This window comes from Chamaea fasciata, unplaced genomic scaffold (assembly GCF_029207755.1).
Source record: "Chamaea fasciata isolate MVZ Bird 193981 ecotype frontalis unplaced genomic scaffold, bChaFas1.0.hap1 SCAF_1, whole genome shotgun sequence".
NCBI classification, from domain to species: Eukaryota; Metazoa; Chordata; class Aves; order Passeriformes; family Sylviidae; genus Chamaea; species Chamaea fasciata.
Window position 1 is genome coordinate 37,370,754 of NW_027094086.1, and position 20,305 is coordinate 37,391,058.

The 20,305-nt window shown below is 40.2% G+C and overlaps 1 protein-coding gene across 6 annotated transcripts in view; it reads right to left on the reverse strand.

The window, feature by feature from the left end:
- CHD7 (chromodomain helicase DNA binding protein 7) overlaps positions 1-20,305 on the reverse strand; it is a 131,290-nt gene that overhangs the window by 50,398 nt on the left and 60,587 nt on the right. For 5 of the 6 annotated variants that reach the window (XM_066180736.1, XM_066180720.1, XM_066180727.1 and 2 more), the window contains one exon: positions 7,383-7,804. In XM_066180736.1, coding sequence (XP_066036833.1) covers positions 7,383-7,804 — 422 coding nt within the window. Of the gene's footprint in view, positions 1-7,382; positions 7,805-8,363; positions 8,422-20,305 lie in introns of those variants that run through there. The other variant, XM_066180745.1, reaches the window with a different exon arrangement.

Sequence of the window (20,305 nt, forward strand, 5' to 3'; positions counted from 1 at the left end):
GGCAGAACACTGGAACAGCTGCCAAGGGAGGTTGTGGAGACTCCTTCTCTGGAGACACTCAAAATCCACCTGGACACCTTCCTGTGTCACCTGCTCTAGGTGACCCTGCCTTGGCAGGGGGGCTTGCATGAGATGATCTCCAGAGGTGCCTTCCAACCCTGTGATCCTGTGAAATTAACAGGACTCGACACAGCCCAAAAAAAGCCCACCTTAACATGTGCAATTAAAGAAAAAAAATTAAAAACGAAAGGGTGAGGGGAAGAGTTCGACACGGCGCAAGGAGCGCGGGCACAGCGGGGGCAGAGTTTGGCACGGCGGGAGGAGCGCGGCCAGAGGGCGAGCCCCGAGAGGCGGCGGGGCCGGGCAGCGCGCGTCTCTCCCTCCCTTCCTCCCTCGCTCGGTGCCCGGCGGGCTCCCCTCCCTCCCCGCCGGCGCTTGTTTCCGCTCTGGCTGCCACCAATGGCACAAAAAGCCGCAGCTGAAGCGGGGCCCCCTTCGCCTTTTCATCCGCACGCCGAGAGCGCTGGCGTCGCCCCGGCAACCCGCGGCCACGTGACCAGCACCTGCTCCGCTGGCCGGCGGCCACCGAGCGCTGCCATCTGCTTCCCTCAATCAGCGCCCGCCCGCTCCCGGCACCTGCGCGGCCGCGGCACGGGAACCCCCGCCGCACACACACCGGCTTTCATCAAATCACCGCCAAACCGCTTCCACAAACACCGCCGAAAAACTAAACACCAAACAGCAACAAAACAAAACAAACAAAAAAAGCCCCGCTTCGCGCGTTTCTCGAACTCCTTTAAATGTAAGGTGAAGATCGCCGCCAGGTGAAGCGCGCTGACAGCCCGGCGCTTTTCCCCCCTGACCCCTGTAAATCGGAGCGGGGCGCGCAATTAAAGCTCAGCCGTCGTGCCGTGCCCCCGGTGCACGGCCGCCTGTGAATAACAGGCTTAAAGCCGGGAAGAATAGCGTGGGCTAGGCGGGATAAAACACCAGCCTGCTGAAAGGCCGGGCAGCGCTAACGAGGGCCCGCCGACCCGCCGACCGCGCTGCGCTCCCGGCCGGCCCGGCGCAGACAAAGAGCCCGGCGCTGCGGGCAGGTCCGCCCCGACACGGGTTCCTTTCTGGCCTCTGAGAGACCTTTCTCTCTCCAAGCCACGACTACTTCATGACCTATATCTACCCCCGAGCCGTGCGCCTCGGTGTACACAGGCAAACCCGGCAACGGAGACGCGGTCGAAGCGATTCGGACAAAGTTTCAAATCACTTCCCTTTCCAGACCAGTTATAAACACACACGTGGAAAGAGCCACCAACGTGGGGAGAACAAAGCCCGTGTACAGCTCCACCGGGAATTTTAAGTTCTAAATTCAGCAAGAGAATTGCTCTTTTTAAATGCACAGCCACAACTTCTTTGAAGGAAAGGAAAAAAAAAAAAAAAAAGGTGAAGTAGAAATAGAAGAACAGCACCACCCCTATAAACGCGGGGACCCAGAGCTTCCCAGTGCATCACACACGCAGGAGCTTCATCTGGCCAGTGAGAACACCAGCTTCGTTGCATTGTCAGCAACTGTTCTTCATCTTCCCACAGAGCCAGTGTGATCTGTTCCTGACAATTAAATGTACCCACTTCTGAATCAGCCTTTGCACTTTCCAGCAGATCACACTCAGGCGATCCAGGAACAGCATTAGCCTGGAACAGAACTGCCTTTCCACATGAAGAACAGGCAGGTACTTAGAGATGGTTCTCAGAGACTCTGCCATTAGGTCTCCCTGTCAGTGCTCAACACTGGGTGCACGTGATTAGTACTTTCCAAGTCTGGCAACAAGGAAAGTAAACTGTAACACACACATTTAGACAACTATCTCTCATATTTGTTTTTACACATGCATGAATGTAAAATTTAGCCAAGGCCCACTAGTAACAAGGTAAGTGTCCAGTCCCAAAACAAGAACTGTAAATCTAGGACAAACTGGAGCAGTATTTGCCACACATAAAATTTTGAGATATTTAAAAACTGTCAGTTAAACTCGTCCCTCAATTCAAGTGATGTAAATACAGACATTTCAGACTAGATGATTTACAATCTTGCTGTCCAATATCACTTTATGATTTCATACTCTTACCCCTCAGGGCTGCACACCATATTGACCAAAGGGGATGAGTAAGAAGACAACCTGGAGAAGGTCAAACAAGCAAACAACATGAAGAAAAAGAGGTTGAATGGGAAAATAATAACTAGGACAACTGAAAAGAGAGCTTGATTTACAGTTTGAGAACGATATCCAAACTCTGACAAAGTGTTTTGTGTCAGCTCAGCATCCCCCAAGAGAGCTAGATGGAGCTCCAGAAACTTACAGAGGCAAACCATTTGACTCAAAAATGACCCCAAAATCATGACATGCTTTGCAGGATTAAGAAGGGAATTAGCCCATATGTTTACTCCGTGTAACTACTTCACCTGATCTGGGTAACTGATACAACTGTTTATTAGTATAATTTATGACAACTATCATGACTTGGATGATGTTTTTTTCTATAATTCTATGATCTAAAGTAAGTCAGATGCATTACTGATTTTTATTTTACCATTTGGGAACATTGTCCTGTAACAGATTCATGATTAGAACCTATCTTAGACAAACTTTCCATATTCACTGTGGAGCACAAAAAACATTGAAAAACAATCCAACCTTCTCAAAATGACAGAGATGGGAGACTTACACATCACTGCCTCACCCAAGGAAAACAATTATTTTTTAAAAGCTCCTAGTGTAATCAAAACAACTTTTTAAAAAATCTGTCTTTACGTATCACAAAAGTAGGAAAAACAAGAGGCAACGAGGTTTTTTCCAGCCTGAAAAGTCAGCCAAATTACTAAAAAGCTTCGGTAATAGTGAAGCCTACAAGGCCTGCCCTGCAGCACAAGCAAAGGTAAATATCAGGCAGCTGGGCTGGTTCAGAAGGGACATGAGGACAGGTGTGAACAGGAACAGCCTCAGCAGACACATGCATGGAAATCTCGCACGATTTCCTGTTCTCTCCCAAAGGCAGCCCCTTCCTGCCTTGCTCAGGATGATCTGACCTTGTGAGTGGAAACTACCACCACTGCCTCGGGACCTCTCTTCCTGTCCTCCAGCTCCCCAGGGTGCTGTGTCCTGCTGTCCGCCCCACTCCCCCATGCAGCAGCCTCTTCCCACTTCCGTGGCCAGGAGCCATCCCCTTTCCGATACAACAAACAGCCGAACCGTGCGCCAAAAAAGCCCTTCTCTACCTCCCTCGAAAAACCTCCATTATGCTCATGTTTAGCATTCCCCTTGTAAGCAACAACCCACTTATCCCACACTGTGTCCTAGGCTGCTGCTCAGAGTGTGGGGAATATGAAGTTCTCCCTGCCACAGAGAGGGGAGGAAGCAGCTATGAGCAACCCTGCAAAGCACAGCACACTGCTCTGGGGAGATGGGATGAGGCAAGAGCTCCTGCAAATAGCTGCCATTTGGCCCCTGCAAATAGTTGTTGTTCCTGCCACCATAATCGGTGGCCACTCTCTAGGGTTTCATAGGAAGTGGCAGGAGAGATATCAGCTGTGCTGCAGTGTGATCTTCTCAAACAGGTGGTCCTCATCTCCTCCAGGGACATGCACAGGAGGAACAGACATCTGAGCCATGACTTTGCAATTCAGTAGGATTACTTGCCTTTCCCCGTCCCTCTGCTTTTGGAAAAATCTCCCTGCTTGCATGTGCCTGAAGCGGCCTCCATAACATTTAGAGCCCACATAATACTCAGCACCCACCCAATTTAATGAAAACCCTTACTTGTGATCCTAGGTTAACCTACGTTTTGCTTTCAAACTTCACCAGTTTGGTCCACAAGAGATTTGTTTTGCCAATGTTATTTTTTTTAGCCACCACTGTATTTGTCTTTCAGTATTGATAGAATTGGGCTAATATCTATTAAAAGCGTAATAGTACAATATTAATGTGTGATCTTTCTTTCACTATGCAGAGTAACATACTAGCAGTCTATTTGGGCCTTTTTTTTTTTTTCCTTTTTGAGATCCCATTACACAATTCAAACAGCCATTAAATTAATCAGGTTCTTCCATTTTCCTGTCTGACTTGTCCCTCACATGAAGGTGCATTTCAGTGAGGCAGGCTGCTCATTTTGTCACAACTTGCACCAAAGACAAGAGAGATGTGAAGGGTGAAGTTTCTGGGGTTTTGTTTTTATTTGTTACATAAAAGGATTATACTTTTAGTTGAAATTGGAACTAAAATAACAGGCTTATGAGCTATATTAAATTACCAAATGGTTAAGATAATTAAACATCAGATTTTTTATCCATGTGTATGCTCTAGTACAGCCTGTGTCAAACTTAACTATTAAGGACCCATTATGCTCTATCCAAAAACTATTGCTCTTCAATAAATATTTAACTATTTATCTTAGTTTTACATGATTGCAAAACTCTTCTATTGAAGCTGATCATCTTACTCAGGAATGAGGACCATTAGTTACACCATTAGTTACACGCAGTATTTTTAGATTTCTAAACCACACTATTTCTTTCAATGCTTAGAAGCAAAATACTGAGGAATATAAGCAGTAGCAGTAAAGACATGCCAGATACTAACTTTATCAAAATATTTTACTTCTACATAATCATCCATAATCTGTATTAACTTGCATTAATCTCACTCATCTCAGCTACTGCAATATTTCCTTTCCGGAGTTAGTGCTGCTGAAATACTGTGGCTTACATGATTAAACATTTGGACTGTTGATTTATTTAAAAACTTGATTCAGTGATCTGTCACTGGACAGGTTCCCCAGTCTCTGATGTTGCCAAAGTAAGCAAATTTCTTTCACTGGTTTAAAATTCTTTGCCAGCATAGCATCCCCACACAGTCTCTGGGTTCTTCAAAGAAGCTTGATACTGAAGCTGACAAGACCACAAAATGAGAAAAACCTTGTTTTCAAGAGATCATTTGGTAACAAGAGACACAAGCCCATTACATAGGCAAAAATAGGACTTTCTCCACACCCCTGAGTAAGCATAAGGAACACGGAATGCTCTTGCTGTTGCTCCAAACATATTTCTTTCACAGGTAAAACAACAAGGCTTAGTATTTACTAGAATAAGTAAGTTACCTAGCCAGCCAGGGACAAGAGCCATTGCATGGGAAAGAAGATAAAGACTCTCCTACAAACAAAATCAAGAAAGCAGTGTTCTTTTCCTTCAGAGGAAATACTGCTCCTTTAATCTGCACAGCATGTGCCAAGATTTAGAGAAGATGCACATAAAGGTATTAGGATTGAGCGGACAGGACAGACCAGCTCTGATCTCTGATGTCCAGATCATCAGCCATGGGTATTTTTGAGGCAGACTCCCTCTAACCATGGTTTGTCATACAAGGCTTCAATGTAGTCAATTGAGAAGGCCTTCAGTAAAAGGTTTTTTACTTTCTGGCAGCAAAAATCTGGGAAATGCTCAATAATATTTATTATGTAGCCTAGTCAGCTTTTAAACTTGTGAGTCTAGGGAACTCTTTAGAGGAAAAGCTGAGGAAGCTGAGCCTGTTTAGCCTGGAGATGACTGGGAAGAGATCTTACCAATGCATGCAAGTATCTTAGGGATGGGTGTGGAGACAAATGGGGCCAGACACTGCTCAGAGATGCCCACTGACAGGACAGTGGGTACAAACTGAAGCACAGGAAGTTTCATCTGTCTAAAAACAAAAGCTTTACCTTGAGGGTGACTGAACAGGCTACCCACAGGGGCTGTGGAGTCTCCTTCCCTGGATCTATTAAAAACGTGCCTGGATGGACCCCATGCAACCTGCTGCAAGTGAGCCTGCTTTAGCAAGGGGGTTGAACTACACGATCTCCAGGGACCCCTTTCAACCCCAACCATTTTGCGATTCTATGAAAAGGCTACTTTAGCTGATACAGCACTTTCATTTCAAAAAGTCATACTGGGTGATATATAACTTAAGAGATTTTCTAAGCTGTGAATTGCTGCTTTGTACGTAAACTCAGTCCTTAGGACAGTCTAGTACACAGCCAAAGTAAATGCTGCAATACGGATAGGCTGATCAACGGTAAATTACTGATCAGTTAATATAACCTGTACACAACAACACTTGATTTTACAAGCCAGTGTTTATAAATTCTTCAGGAAAACATCATCTCTGCTAGTATAGAAACTTTTCTGTCTTGCTAAAGCAACAAGTAACATCTTACTGTCCATCCTCATTTAGCTATAGAGCTGTATTAAACCTAACCAATAAAGAGTCAGTCTTGTAGAATATATGCAAAGCTGATTCATTAGGTGCAATTTTCAGACCCTAATACAAACGGATTTTGCAAAGCGATTTGCATTAACCAAGTCTGGCTGTGCTTCCATCTGGAAGTTATATTTTCTAACTCTAGCCACATCTTGAAAAACAGATTCAGATGTTCGGAACAAATTCAGAACAGTTGTAAGAAATTCTAGGTACAAATGAAAAAAAAAATATTGAGCTTTAATGTCTTTGTGGTCTCAGTTTTCTTCCAAGCAGGCATTTATAACCACGGTGTTTAGGGACTTGAAGGACAAGGAAAGAATCTGTGTTATTACCTACGACATATTTACTCATGTGTAACAACAGTTTATTCTCTCTCGTACGACTCTGTAATGTTTTAAGCCTATCCTGATAAAGGTACACGATGCTGAATGGCAAGTTAAAAAACCCAGTTAAGAAACACGGCTGAACCCTCTGGTCCATCTACAAAGATTTTCTGCTAGGAAAATTGTCTTTATGTGAAACCAGAAAATTAATATCATCCCCATGGTGAGGACACATCAATATCCATATAAAAAACGCCTTTTTAACAGCAGAGCTTAGAGCCCATGAGTTGTGTTAGTATAAAACAGAGTCTGTAAGGGTTGTACAGTATACAACAACATGAAGTATCTAATTTCTTTATTTACGGAAAAACATCATCAAACCATTTTACTCTGAGCCTTCATCTCTGAAACCCTGCATTAATGTTGAAGTAGTTTAATTTCTCAGCACAAAAACCACACACGAGGGACAGATGAGCATTAGAGGAGAAAGAATTAGTTTTGAAATCTAACACATCCAGAAACTTTTCTGCCTTGAAAGGAAAAACTAACTTTCTGCCTTTCCAGCTTGCTTAAAATAACCATGAAGCCATAAACAGGAAAGTCAAACAAGAGAAATGTGCCCAAGCTTCTCAAAAACATGATGTTGTAGATGGTAGAAGGCAAACGACAAAACAAGATTTCCTCTCCACCCACGCCATTTAGCACAGATGCTCTAAAAATCCCACAAACACACTTTTGTTTTTCTCTCATTGCATATACAAGTTTCCTGACTTACCTAGCCTTTTTGCTGGTCTTGGGTTTTGGCGTGGTATTTTTTGCTTTCTTTTCCTTTGGCTCTTTAGGGGTCTTAGGGACTTTGGGGGTCTTGGGTTCCTTCTTTTCCTTGGGTTCTTTAGGATCCTTCGGTTCTTTTTTTGCCTTGGGCTTTTTCTTTTTCTTTTTGTCTTCTTGGGAGCAATCCACTGAGTTTCTGCTTAGATTCTGGCTGTCAAGTCCCCCAGGAAAGTCATCCTTACCAAAACCTTTACTGGGACCTTCTGCAGCAATGTGATTGTTTTTCTTTTTCTTTTTCTTTTGCTGTGGCTGCGGCTCAATTGACGGCAGATAATCATCACTTTTCACTAGCTGGGTATTCGGTCCACTAACCTGAGTCATATCCGGCACTGGTTTCTCTAAAAAGGGTTCCGACGGAGAATGCTGAGAGAGATAAATAGAAATAAAAAATTGTAGATCTGCAACTTGGATTTCTAAAACTTTGCTCTTTTGGAGCATGAGGTAATAGAGGGAGAAAATATTAAGCACAAGATTAAACTATTAACAAGAGTCAGCATATCTGAAAGACTATGCAGTAAAACAGTTAAAGAACAAAGCTTTTTGCAGTCAGAACAGTAGCAAAATCACTAGCGATATATCAAAGGTAAAATTATTCTAAAGCTTGTAAAAAGTGGAAATAGAGAAAATATTTAGTCTTCAACACATTGATGCAAAATAAAAGCAATTGTTTCAGACATTTCAAAATAGTTGTTAGTAGAATGATTAACTTACTAAAAATTATTCAGCTGCACTAGAATTTTGTCCTTGGGAAGAAAATTGTTAAAGTTTGTTTCTAGACATTTGAAGGAGAACAAAAGTATAGTCACAGGCTATATTGATAAAAAAATTAATTAACTCAATTTACATTGGTTCATCTGTGACAGGAGGTATTTTGATTAGCAAGTGAAGGATTAAGCCACTTGAAAATGTAATACAAGGTTACATTTTATGTCCAAGATCCACTGCTTCCAGCTTGTACTCGAAACAGATTTGTTCCTGCTCCAAATTGGACAGAGAACTATGGTAAGTGCTTATGAACCTGCATAAACATCCCATTTCAAAGTCTCTATAGCATATCAGGTTTACACCAAACTTACAAACTACAGGAAAACCTGTATGTACTTAGACAAATGTTAAGTGCGTAGGCTAAAATATATTGGATATATTGACAACTATTTTCACCTAATGGTTCTGTTCTACACAAAGATCCATGAGTCTGCAGTCAAAAGATATCTAAGCTCTACCATGACTTTGCAGTGTATCAAAGCTCTGATCTGCTTCTCCCTTCCTGCCCATGGTTATAAAAGCAGGATGACACTGCTTTTCTAGAAGAAAAGTAACAGCATGACACTCTACTGATGCCTTTCTTGCACCTACATATATGATCAGATCATTTTACCCACCCTCTTTCTCTCTCTTTCTCCTCCTTTTCTGTTGCCTAAAAATTAAGTCAGGATAAATCTAGGTGGAGGAGTTCCCCATTAATCATGGTGTCAAAGGACAGCCATTTGAGATGTTTGATCTGTTGAATTGTGGAGGAGAAAAGTTTATAACAAATAAGGATTTTACTTCTACAAAAAGCAGTGCCAGTGTTACTGTAATGTTCTTTGCATTTCCTTTTCTCCACTTTTTTTTCAAATGGCACTTACTGAGAAGTGGCAAGCGGGCAAATGAATGACTGCAAAACCAATCCCTGAGCATAACGAGAACTGATAGGCATACACAGATATATCTACTTCAGCCACCTAGATCTAAATAGAAATGCACTTAAGATTTAGGAAACAAAATTCTTGATGATATTACATAAGAAAGTGAATGCATGTATATATTTCCGATTACATAAATATAATTTTCTCAATGTAAACAAACTGAACCAGTGCAATCTTAACTACTTCTGCCATTTCTTCACAGTAACATAAATCCACTGTGCACTGAACACACTCACATACTCAGAAGCAAAAGGAGCAAGGCTTTCAGGAAGTTAAGACAAGACTTTTTTCTGCTATCTGGGAGAGGTCTGAATGGTACATGCTACATACTACAGTTCTCCATGGAAGAGACAGTACAAGAGGAAAGGCCTGAGTGACAGACTGATGGTCTGGGTCTCTTGGCTTAACCAAGATCTTCTAAGGGTGATTTCTGCGTGTTCCTGTCCTCCATATGTTTGCAGTGGAAATCCAGCTCTAATGAAAACCCGATGCACTCATTGCATGAGCACTCCATCAATCAGCTCTACCTCAAGACCATCCCATGGTTAGGCATTGTGAAGTATGAATCAACACCTGTTCTAGAAATCTGTAGTCACCACTGGCATGTACAGCTCCATGCTGGAAAGTTCACAAAAACTGGATATCTTTATAGAAAACACTATCCCAGAAAGTAGTCAGTGGTAACAATGAGTTCTGCAGTCCAATTATGCATTACAGAAAATGGAGATCTTTTATAATGTTCTGACTTGTTGTGAATTTGGTTGACTGAATTAAGTGTCTCAGATTTGCTATATGACACAGAATAAAAGTGTCTTCTCTGTACCTCAGACCGTTATGTGCTACTACTCACCATTACTTCTGGGTAGGAAAATACAGGAATATTACAAAGATCACCTGTAAGTACTCCTTATCACTGCATTTTCAGAACAGTACTTTTAACCTGTATTTTTGCAAGATAGTCAATATATTTCTGCATTATCTGCTATTTTGTATCTCATGCATCCTACATTTTGCAGAAATTTCAAGTGCAAGTTTCACCAATTTTTTCACTGAGCTGTCCCCTACCATCCTCAATCCCATTTTGAAATACTGCTCACCTGCTATATATAAGAACTCCAGAATTTTCTTTTCATTATTTGTAGATTTAGTTTAGAGCCAGTACCTTGAATTTTGCACTACATTATTAGTTTGCCATATTAAGAGACACTTATACAATTACCTAGAAGCTAATGTATAAGGCATAACTTTCTAGAACAGGTCAGAATCAGTGGTTTTAATTTTTCTTCCTCTAATGCATATAAAACAGCCATGCCAACAAATATTTAAAACCACAAGAAATCCAGTAACGCCATGTACATTTAATTTTACAAAATTTTCAACATTAAGACTTCATTAGTGGAATGACCATCGCTGAAATCAATATTATATTTTATAAATGCTTCAGTATTCAAAAAAAAATAATAAATGAATCCTTACTTCCTTTGTAAGACTTGTGGGTTGTTTTAGTGTGTTTAAGTCTGAACAACAACTTTCAGCAAAGTCATAAGGAAATCTGAAAGCAAAGCTTTCCAAATCTCCACAACAGCAGTGTCAGCCCTTCATGACTTTACATTTGCAGTTTTAATGTAAGGTCTGACCAGAAGGTAAGGGGTAATGTTCTGAGAATGGCAGTGATTGCTGCCACACTGTAGTACCCTGTGAAATTTCAGATTTTTACTTTTCAGAAACCCTATCCACAAGAGTCATTCTCAGGCTCTAAAACAACTGAAGACTATTCATTAGACTAAAACAAATACTAAAAAACCCCAGACTTACTGCCTTTTCTTTAAAGGATCAAGTTATGTGCATTCCCAAGCATAATAATGCAATGATTTTGGTCCATATCATACAGAATCTCTGGAATATTGAAGCTACAAAAAGACAATTCTGCCCTAATTAGGCTATGTAGGTTGTATTTGCTATTACTTGAAAATATATTACTTTTCCCACACTCCACTCCCCTTGCAGTTTGGCACATTTTGTAATTCACTTATACATGATTTTCTAAATTGTAGTACTCTTTCAAAGAAATAGCTGTGAATACTTTTATATTTCTAGGAAGTCTGTGGCTGTACTTCTGCAGTATGCTAAAACCGTTTATCCCTAACTGACAACCCCACATTGCTCCCTAGTGTGAAGCTGTGTAGGAGCAGCACAAATCTACTGAGAAGAGACTGGAAGCAGCTTGAAAGATATATTTTCTTACCCAAACCGGTCTGCTCTTTCTTAAGTAGGGAGAAAAGGAAGAACAACAGGCTTTCACTATAAATATTAGATTAAGCCTACCACAGGGAATTATTTCAAATAGTTCTACTTCTTTAAATCTAGAAAGGATTAGCTCTAGTTACAGGGTCACAATTTCTAATGCAAGAACCCTATTTTCCATTTATAGAATTAAAGAAAAATATGTATATTACAAGTTTTTATCAAAATATTGAAAAAAATTATCAGCACATTTCACAGAAATTGCCTCTCCTGCTGCTTTTAGTAGTAACAAAGACAGAATTTAGTACATTAGTACAGAATTTAATCTTCCATGGGAAAGAAACCAGTGGAGATTAAACACAAATAGGTATTCATCCTATTTGATATTGCAGCAGAATTATTTTTGGTATTATTTGAAATAAGGTGAAAAAGGTGCTCAAAAATACTGGTGTGTTTACTAGACCCACATCTCTTTAAATCTTTTAGAGAAAAGCTGTTTTTGTAAACATTTAACAAAGAACAGATGGCCTGTTTTAATCATGTGAAAAAACCTGGAGCTCACATTAATACTCCTACCAGCGACTACTGGGGCTAGTCACCTCCCTAACCAGCAGCATGGCACAGTCTTCAGTAATTCCATTTAATTTTACAATGGACAGTTTCTCATCAGTTCCCACTGCTCGACGGTCAATCAATGCTATTAACATGCAATATCGCAATGCAGGACACTCCTAAAGATCGCAGCTTATTAGAGAAAAACAGATTCTTCAAGAACTCTGAAGTGTGAAAACAATTTGTGGCACAACAGGCTACACAGCATTGTCAGTAAGAACCACCAACACACAAGGAAATAAAAAATGAATACACTGTTAGAGAAATAGAATTGTCTGTTTCTAGACTGCAAGATTTCTGGAATTCAAACCTTTTTTTGAGCTTCCAAACAGGTATCACCAAGACTTGAAAAATTAAAACCAATTTGCCTGTGTTTCACAGCTGCTTACACTTTTAGAGTGTAAGCTCATTCTCCCCAGCCCAAAGCACAGAGAGCTGTCTCAAACCAGGCCTGTTATGTGAAGTAGCAAATGGATGAGATGTAGGATTAATCCAATGAGGGTGAGTGGCAGGGAGGGAGGTTAAGGAGGAGAGTCTTTCTATTGCTTGAACAAGGACGGAACCACAATCAACTGTACTGAAAGCAGCTGAGTGTCACTTCCCTAACAGAGCAGCAACTTGAGCCAATATTGAGTTTTACAAAGTATGAAGCAAGAGCAGCAAAGTATGCGAAGTGACTCAGCTAACTTCGTGAAATTTAAACATCAGCACCAAACAACAAACAAATAAAAAACACAGACTTTTTACCAGGACTACACTTTCATTTCCCTCGTGGCTATTATTTCCAGATTCCATGGTCTTTCCCATATTTAAATAAAGATCAACAACAACACTACTTCATTTACATTTTCTTGAGCACTGTTTTACTAAGTTGTCTAACAGTAAAGCAAGTGCTCAGTCAGTCCCCACTGACTTCAAAATACAAACCTCTTTGGTATGATCTCCATACAATGGATAATTTCACTTTAGGTAAATCATTGCAGAATATTCTCAACTGCAAGTCTGTTTAATTACCACCTTCACTTTGGGGAAGTTAAAACAGCAACCTGTGCAAATTCTCTGAAAACAGAAGACAGATTACAGCATGCTTCCAGCAGCAGCTCTACCTAGTGCCACAGAGATCACTCATTTTGAATTTGTATCCTTCCTGATGGGACAGCCCAAAATGTGTTAAAAGCCATAACCAAATTGCTCCTCCGATTCTTCCTTTCAAAGGTTAATGACAGGATTCATCCTCCCTCTGGATTATTTAGAATGAACTACTCATCTTGACTAATTTGGAAAGTTTCTGCATCATGTCTCTATACATTGCTTGGTCCCTGCAGTTCTCAATTTGTCTCATGAATACTTTCAGCATTAGGCCTCTCTCAGTGCCCCCTCAGTGTGTCACCCTTTCTAGACCTCCATAAGTACTCTCCTGACATTGTCCATATGCAGAGCTCACAAATCAGTAAAAACTCCAGAGTTAAGAGGGATCAACACCACCTCCAAAACTCCAGCCAAATGCCAGTACCTACATTCAGCAAAAGCTGTACAGTATTTTTTTCTAAAGGTGAAGTTCAGAAACATCCTCAAGTCTACATTCACACCTGTAATTGTTTCAAAAATATGTTTTACCAATCAGTGTCTTCTCCTTTATTGTGAATGATGATGCCTTCCCTTTTCTGTGAAACTACTACCTTGAAGATGCGTATGTTCCTTTTACTGCACTATATGAAAATACTTACTATTAAACTTAAAATATTTTTGGGAATATGATTTTGTTTAGAAACAACTGGTATCTCAGCAATTCAGAAACCCTCCTAGGAAAACTGCAGTTCCAAAGCGACAACTGGGATTTATAAACCAACAAGCACTGTCATTGACCTCTGCAATAAAGGGAAAGACATCATACCACATAAGAATGAAAGTCTGTTTTGCAAATAGGTTTGAAAGGAGTCAAAATTTCTTGACATAACTCTTCAGAACACAGATGAAAGTGTATAGGAAACAGAAGTTCTATTAATACCTTTCTAGCAAGACAAAACTACTGTGCATGGAAAAAGTTAATGTTTTAGCAAAGTGCTGCTGCAATACCATTTTATTTCTTAATCAAGTCTTAGGAGAAAACAGAATAATCCAAGACTATTCTAAGTCATCCTGCTCTGTGACTGCTCCTGGAAACCTGTTAAAAACAGTACAATTACAAACAAGTTATAACTTGCTGATCCAAAGTTTTTTTAAAAACTCTGAATCAAAAAAAAAAAAAAAAAAATTGACGCCAACAGTAACCTAACAGTGCAATGGAAGTGATTAAAAACAATCTTAGTGCCCTCTGCTACCACTGTAAAACTACTGTATTTTATGATTTGGTGGAGCTGAAAATATCACCCAATTACAGTATTTGGAGGAAAAAAAACATGCTATGCAAAATACAGAGTTTCTTAACTGAGTCTCAGCACAGCTACAGTAACAGAATTATTTATTTACTTACTGGTCATGTACTCTGTGAAGAAATACAGATTACAAAAGACGAATGATACTAATGTGGCCATCCAAAAATCAAACATCCCATTATAATTTTACAGTAATCATATGTAGTGTTTTGTGATCACAGAAAATATGAGACATGTTACTAGGCCTATTGAGTATCAGCCAGTGCAATGAGTGCTGACAGTTTGTTCACAGCTCAAGAAACAACTAACTTGTCCCGTAAGAGAGCTCCTAGGTTGCTGTCCATTGATCAGAATTGATCAGAATCAGTGCTGATCAGGCAATCTGAGACAACTGCCACCCCTACAGTAATGAAGTATGCATGTTCCAAATTGGCTCTACATGTAAGACATTGCAACAGCTACAACGATTGTGGGTAACTGGTGATGTGATAGTCAACAAGACAAATGTTTAATTAATACTTTTTTTGCTAGAGATTACTTTGCAGTATAGACTGACTTAGCAGGGTAAAGTTACCCCTAATGCAAGCAGGGCAGGTCCTAAATATTACACAACAGCAGCCTAACTCTCTACTCTCCATCATCACTATAGAGACTGCTTGAGGACTCATGATTTTGGCAAGTTTTTACTAGCTCTAGCTGCAGAGACACATAGAAAGGGTGGGACAATTAGTTTTACAATTTAGACAATTAGACTTACTGAATTCTACTGTGAAAGCTTATTGTTCATGTTGACAGCTTGTCCACCTCAAGCCTGCCCTCAGTAAAAGGAAACTTCACTTTGCGTGTGCTCCACTATCAAGCAGAAGACGTGTCAGAACATGCCAACATGTTTTACCACAGAAGTTGTTGGCAGTCAGACTTGAGGACCTTAAAGGTCTTTTCCAATCTAAACAGTTCTTTGATTCTGCCATGTAACATCTATATTTAAAAAATGTGTGTATTCTCTTTGCGAAGTTATGTCTGTGAAGTTATTCCCAGGCACAGCTATCAAGACACCTAGTGCTTGCTACAGAATTCCTTGGGTTAGAGAATACCCAGGAGATTTACCAACAGTCCTTTCCAATCCCTCTAAGACAAGGCGATGGCTGCTCATCACCAGGCAAGATAGGGAAGTCACACAAAGTAAGAATGTGTCAGGATGAAAGAGTCTCCAGAGAATCTAGTACAATACTTCAACTTCTCTGGTAAAGAGGGAATATAGGGGAGGAAACATCTGCACATACTCAACCAAAACAGTAATAATTAAACTGCTATTATGAAATAAATTAGCATTATAAAAGACTAACCTAACATTTTAGCATATATACAGGCTGAAGTTTTGCTCTTGGGCTTGCTTCCATGTTCCCCACACCCGCTTTGCTTCACTGTGAAAGCAAAGCAGTTCCTCCAAAACAGTCAAAAGCAAATACCCTCCTTCTCTTGGGTATGGCCATGCTTTGAAATCCAAGGTCCTGAGAGGAGAGACAAAACTGAACTGCCCTGTACATGCAGCCTCCTCCCTGCACCAGCAGAGTTCTCTCCATTCAGCTACTGAACGTCAAAGGCATGGAGATTCATCCTCTCTGAAGAGTAACCTGTTTCTACATCACATTGTATTGCTATCACCATATCACCATAGTTTATGCTGCTCTGGTACCAGCTATGATTCCCACTAAACACCCTGTTCCCTACCCAGAAAAAGAAAATGCAACAAAACAGTCCTGGCTGACTTGGTATATTAGGGCCTGCCCACAGTAATAAAAGTGATTAATGTCCTCTAAAACGTTGCTTTTTCTACAGAAGACTAAAGTTGCTCAGAGAACCATTTTCAGAGGGACCTTAAATAGATCATTTCTGCACATATCAATAATCTTTCTGTTATCAAGTTTAAATCACAGTGACATTCAGCAAATGGCACCAGGTTTATGACTACAGAGAAAATCAAAGACAAGCACACGTGGTACAAGCGCTGGTTCCTCTGACCACAGACAACTGAAAAAGTTCCATCTGTGCTTTCACTGCTACAAGTAATAGTAGCAGTAATAGCATTACACACCACAACAGCAAGAGCATTTCTATTCTGGTACTTTTTTCCCCCACCCCTTCTAAAACCCAAGAGTTACAGGAAAACTTATTTAACAGGCTATAAATGTAAAAAAATATAAGGTGGTGGGTAGTAAGATACTATATTGTATGTTTACTTGATAAATACATATTTTAAAAAACTAAAAATACAAAGTATATGTAAGTCAGAAGCAATACTTCTTTTTTGATTTGCCAGACCTCTAATAAAGTATTCTTTATCTGAATTCAGAAAAAGTACACTTTGTCTTCTTGTTATTTATAATAAAAATGTTTACTTTAGTCTAAGGAGGGGAGAACAACTATAGAGAGAAGGGCAGTATGTTTGGGGTGGGTTTTTTCATTAGATTAAACTGAAGACTTGCAGGCCAGGAAACAGTTTTCTCCTGCCTGCTCTGCAGCACTTAAGGCTCAAGTAAATACAAATGACAGAAATGTCCACCTGTCTGATGAACATCCTGTGAGCTCCAATCCATTATTTGTAAGGACAATACTAATGCTTTTTAACAATGAATCACGGAATCATAGCATATCCTGGGTTGGAAGAGATCCATAAGGATCACCAAAGTCCAACTCCTAGCCCTGCACAGGACACCCCAAGAGTCACATTATGTCCCTGAAAACATCCAGTTCTTCTCTGTCAGGCTTGGGGCTGTGACCACTTCTCCAGGGAGCCTGTTTCAGTGCTCAACCACCTCTGGAGAAAAAACTTTTTCCTACTACCCAAACCAAACCTCTCCTAACACAGCTTCATACCATTCCCTCAGGTCCTCCCACTGGCCACCAGGGAGGATTAGTGAGTGTCCCTCCCTACCCTTTATGAGGAAGTTATAGACTGCAAAAGGACCAAACTGCAATAGATTGTGAGGAGATCCACTAGGAGCAGATGGGCACCATGTGGCTACAACTGCATATTGCCCCAATCTAACTACTTGGCACCACTACATGCCTCTGTATTTCTTGATAACATGCCTGTGGCCAGAAGGTCCCCAAACTCAACCTTCAGGGTGCCCTGCTTCCACCCTGCTTGTGTATACACACCTTAACAGCCTTTCTTCTGGGATTGTCTTTCAGTCTTGGGAAGCTTTAGGAAGACTCTGGTCACAGCCAGTCCTTCCAGCCTTCCTGATGTAATCCATGCTCTGTTTTGCCATTCTCATCTGCTCTAGGGCAATCTCTCACCCCCTCTTCTGAGGGCAGTCTAACGCAAGGGTCTTCAACGGGACTAGCCCACCTCTGAGAAAGCCATCTCTCAGAGACAGCCTGGGGATCACAGCTGCCCCATAAGCCCTCACTCACAGACATGACTGAGTTGCTTTTTGGCAACTGAAGAGCACAACATCAAACACTCATGAAACAGTAAGATACAGCAACCACCAGTAAAATGCTTTCAAATGTATTTTTAGGCCATTTATTAGCTTATGATGTTTGTTCCAATACAGTACGAATAGATATAACTTCTCTATCACTTTCCTAACCCCTTCCTTATATACCTAGGAAAACAAAAGGTTTTTTGTTTTAAAGGTTCCCTACCATCAGCTTCTTGTTAAGCATCCGTGTTTATGAAGCTGCATATATAAAAACTACACCAATCATAATTTAATGACAAACATGCATCAGATGACAAGGCTGGTGAAAAGAGGATGCAATTCAGAGAGAGTCTTTACTAAGAACTTTATCACTTCCCCTATCTGCACGCCCTCATCAAAGACGAACAAGTTTTCCCCAAAGGTATAAATATGTATATCATGTTCTTATAGTTCAAGGAAAGGGCAATGGTCTCAGATGTTAAAGACTTCAACAGATGTGAAAAGGACTAGAACCCCTGCATTTTTACTCCTGTCCATAGAAAGGAAGTCCCACTGAAGTCCCAAGATACTTCCACAATACCATCCCTAAATATTTTTATTAAATCGCAGAGCACTCTGAATTTTCCATGGTTTGCAACAAGGTATTTTTATAATTTCACCAAGATATCCGGCAGTAAAGAGTGTACCAGATTGACAAAACTTAGCTGAAAGCATTAGAAGAAACACTACCAGCACAGATAGTACACTTTGGTTTCAGTTTGGAGCTCATAAATGTTCACTTCAACAGTATTTTTTCTGGATGACTGGAAGAGACCCACTAGGCAAATAACACAATACTCTTTTTTATCCCTTGCCATCTCCCCTCTCTGCAAGGTGAAGTTGTACAGTATCCACAAGCAAAAGATGAAATCCTTTTTATTCATTACTTGTGCTGGTGCCCTTTTTTTTAAACGACCACTTGTACTCAAGTCTTTTCTGCTACCCATTAAAAAAACCACACAGAACTCTCTGATCACATGGACTCCTAATACTGTAAAATACTAAGGTACCAACAAAGAAAAAGTTAAACCACTCTAAAACAATTTTATTGTTATTATTTAATGATTCTAATCTTTACATTTCTGAACTTCTGATTCAAAGAACCTAATCTCAGAATTTTCTCCCAAAAGACCATATCTGATAGAAGTTTTCTGATCCCATGAGATTATATCCACAGTATCTCAATCAAGCTGTCTCTACTGTTTATGTCTACTCCAAATCTCAAACTGAGAGGCACCTCAAACTGTTTAACTGCTGCTGTTTCAATCTCATAGTAAAGGTAAGCACAGTTAGTACTAGGAGATTCATAATTTAAAAGTGTTACTTTATGTTTTGACATTCTAAATACCATTTCCTTCATTACAAGGAAATACCACATCATGAGAGAAAAAGAAACTCTAAAATCCCTCTGCCACCACCACTTGTACTTCTATTAGATGTCCCAAATAAGTTGGAACTACTTTTCTAACCCATTTTTATCCAATCTTAAACTGTTCATGTCCAGCAGAAATTCAAAACCTTTCTTCAGGCACTGACCAATAAGCCAGCTTGCAAGGAAAACAGCAAACATGCAGTGTTGTCTTGAAAGGACTGAAGTTCATTCTAACCCTAAGAAAACACACTGTAAATTATAAGCTTTTTTTTTAAAAAAAATTACAGTCTAAATTATTTAAATATTTCAAATATTAGAAAACAAAGAATAATTGTTGCTACTAAACAAATTTTACACCCTATAGCTTAACTTTCTACAATAATATCTCTAACCTATGGTGTGACTCTTCCCTAGTTACTCTACAACTGCTGCCTCATGCAGTTCACAGGATGGATGAGACTTCTAAATTAAACCAGATCTAAATGAGTATGATATTATCCTGAAGACAAGACTCATCTTACCTTGAAAACGAGTACCAAAAAGGGAAAGACTACGAGGAGTGATGAACGTCAGGAAAGAGAAGTTATTTCTTCCTACCAGCCTCAACTCATTGTGATACTTCTCTCCCCCACCTCAGATGGGCTTTTGTTTTGTTGGGTTTTGTTTGGGTTATTTTTTCCGTTTCTTTTAAATTACATACCAATTTCTTACTAAGAGGGGTTTCCAGCAAAGGACTTGCCATGGACGTTCTTGAAAACCGCTCAACGACGATTGCAAGAAAGCACCTACTTGGATAACTACTGGCTTCAGCTTCAGGGCAACACAGCCCAGCATAACACACACTAAGAAGCCCCAAATCCCATTACTTTCACTCTTGCCTCAGGCAGCTCCCTACCCCTCTGTCCTGGTTTACTCATGTAAAATGGAAAATACACACTAAAGGAGACTTTAGATGATGGATAAATCAGTGGTTGGTGAAGTTTTTTGGTATTATGATTACATCTGCCATTTAAAAAGTTCATTTAGCTATTTTTACAAAGGTATGAAGAGAGGCACACTATTTTAGGAAGAGTCCACCTGGTTTAAGGGATTCAGCGATATCC